This window comes from Crassostrea angulata, chromosome 2, assembly GCF_025612915.1.
Source record: "Crassostrea angulata isolate pt1a10 chromosome 2, ASM2561291v2, whole genome shotgun sequence".
In the NCBI taxonomy this organism is placed as follows: domain Eukaryota; kingdom Metazoa; phylum Mollusca; class Bivalvia; order Ostreida; family Ostreidae; genus Magallana; species Magallana angulata.
The window spans coordinates 66,590,296-66,592,724 of NC_069112.1; the positions used below are offsets into that span (position 1 = coordinate 66,590,296).

General features: G+C 39.1%; 1 protein-coding gene across 1 annotated transcript; it reads left to right on the top strand.

Moving 5' to 3' along the window:
• The first annotated feature begins 1,054 nt into the window (after positions 1–1,054).
• LOC128174755 (uncharacterized) lies at positions 1,055–2,429 on the top strand. The gene is made up of 2 exons (XM_052840222.1): positions 1,055–1,985; positions 2,113–2,429. The coding sequence occupies exons 1-2, from the start codon at positions 1,055–1,057 to the stop codon at positions 2,427–2,429; spliced, it is 1,248 nt and encodes a 415-aa protein (XP_052696182.1).

A 2,429-nucleotide genomic window follows, 5' to 3' on the forward strand; every position in this document is an offset into this window, starting at 1 on the left:
TTTATATAAGCATACATAAACGATCCATATACATTATGAAACGTAGCTGAAGATCTAGCGGTTGGTAGTGTCTGCTCTAATGGACCATACTAGAGTTGCTTGTCGTATGTCAAACCATAGTTGTAGATATGCAGCTATTGATAATATGAAAAAAAAAATTCACGCGATGAATGTGCGATATCTGTTGTTAGATAATGTATTTAGTGCCACCCTGTATATTGTGCACAAGTAGTGCTTACGTCATTAGTTGTTAAGTTTTGAATAAACACATAAAACCTAACATGGTGTCAGAAGCTGGCCTATTCGAAACCATAATTTCCACAAACAGAAGCAAGACAACACCAATCGAGTGATTATTTCGTCGAAAGAGCTTCATATTTACCTCAGACTAAAGTGGTAACGTTGCATATTTATCAAACGACACTGAAATTTCGCTGTAAAGTTTGTCACGATGGTGAGCACGTTTTCTATGGCGGCCATTTGCAATCAGATTCGAACTTATTTATCAGAAAAGTCTGGGTGTTTGATAACATTTTACGTTAGTGTGCATCAGAAATATAATATCAACTGTGCATTATAGTGTATTTACAGCAGTATTTGCATTTTTATGCCGAACGGTCGATTCTGGGGAAAAACTACGGTGTGCAGTTGGTGACATTTCAAAATATCTGTAGTGCGAAGTGAATGACCGATTCCTTTACCTATGAATGTGAAGGGAGACCTCAAAGGGAACTGGAAATTCTTTAAATCACAATTTATGAATTATGAAATAGCCACAGGCCTTGACAAGAAACAGAATGCAATCAGGATAGCAACATTATTAACAGTCATTGACAAAGATTGTTATCATATTTATGAGAATTTAAATCTCACAGAAGAAGAGAGACAGTATATAGCAGCAATTATAGAAACATTTCAAAAACACTTTACACCAAAGACAAATGTTATCTATGAAAGATATATCTTCAATACAAGTGATCAACTGCCTAACAAAACACTAAATGACTACATCTGCAGGCTGAGAGAACTTGCAAAGTCCTGCGAATTTAGAAACATGACTGATGATATGATACGTGATCGTCTAGTGTTAGGGACCAAAGACACATCATCAAGAGGCAGAATGTTAAGAGAAGCCGACTTAACACTGGACAAAGCTATAACAATGTGTTTGACAAGCGAAAGAACACAGCTACAGAAATTACAACACGACACCAGTCATACTGCAAATTCAGAACAAGCAGAAGTGAAATACGTCAGTTCAAAAGGAGACAAAGCGTATAAACCCAGAGGAAAACATCCATTCAAAGGTCAAGGGAAGAAACAGCAGAAGACTGTACAGCCAAAGAACAGTGTAATGGTTATTAAGTGCAAGTACTGTGGAGGCACACATCCACGAGACAGAGACAAATGCCCAGCTTTCGGACATACATGCTGGAAATGTAAGAAGAAGAATCACTTTCCAAAGGTTTGTAAACAGACTACTGGGAACAGCATCCAAGATGAAGACACAAGTGACTCGGCCTCTGATTCTCTATATGCTGTGAATTCTTCGTCTGGAAAACAGTGGTTCGTAAAAATCCACATGTGTGCTAGTGGAAACAGTTCTAATGTTACCTCTCAATTGGATAGTGGGTCTACCTGCAAGGTAATAAACTTTAGGCAGTACGCTCAAATCATGCAAACAGGCGACCCCCCACTGAAACCTACCGAAAAGACACTAAAGCTCAACGGAGGGATGTCGAAACTCATTCCTCTTGGCATTGCAACCTTGAAATTCCAGGTGATTCAGTCTGGAAAAACAGAAAAAGTTGACTTTTATGTTGTCGAGATTGAACAGACACCTATCCTCTCAGCAGAAGCTTGTGAAAAACTAGGATTACTGACTGTCAATGCAGTTCACAAGCTGACAACTACATCATCACAATTTAAGCCAATGTCCAAGGAACAAATTCTTGATGAGTTCAAGGGTGTATTTGAGGGACTCGGTGAGTTTGAAGGAGAAAACCACATTGAACTTGACCCAGCAATGTAGCCAGTACAGATACAGCTATGAAGGTACCACAAGCTCTTAAGGGTGAAATTAAGGAAAAATTGAATCTCATTTCATAAGAGGTTTCTTGCAGGTGAAGCTGGACAAGGAATCCAGTCTACTCACCACATTCTGGACTCCATGTAGAAGATACACGTTTACCATATGGATTCTCATCAGACCAGAGGAGTTCCAACGAAAGCAGCATGAAGTTTTAGAGGGCCTTCAACATACAGAGGTCATTATGGATGATATCTTGGTCTATGGATCTGGTGAGACTATGGAAGATGCAATTAGGGATCATGATTTTCACCTACAAGCGCTTCTTCAAAGAGCACGTGAAGTAGGTCTGAAACTCCATAAGGAGAAGTTAAAGCTGCGACTCACTTCTGTGAAGTAA

Excerpts from the sequence above, each read along its gene's own strand:
- LOC128174755 (XM_052840222.1), top strand. The coding sequence starts at position 1,055 with ATGACTGATGATATGATACGTGATCGTCTAGTGTTAGGGACCAAAGAC. Across the intron at positions 1,986-2,112 it reads GGGTGTATTTGAGGGACTCG|GTTTCTTGCAGGTGAAGCTG; the intron begins GTGAGTTTGAAG and ends ATTTCATAAGAG.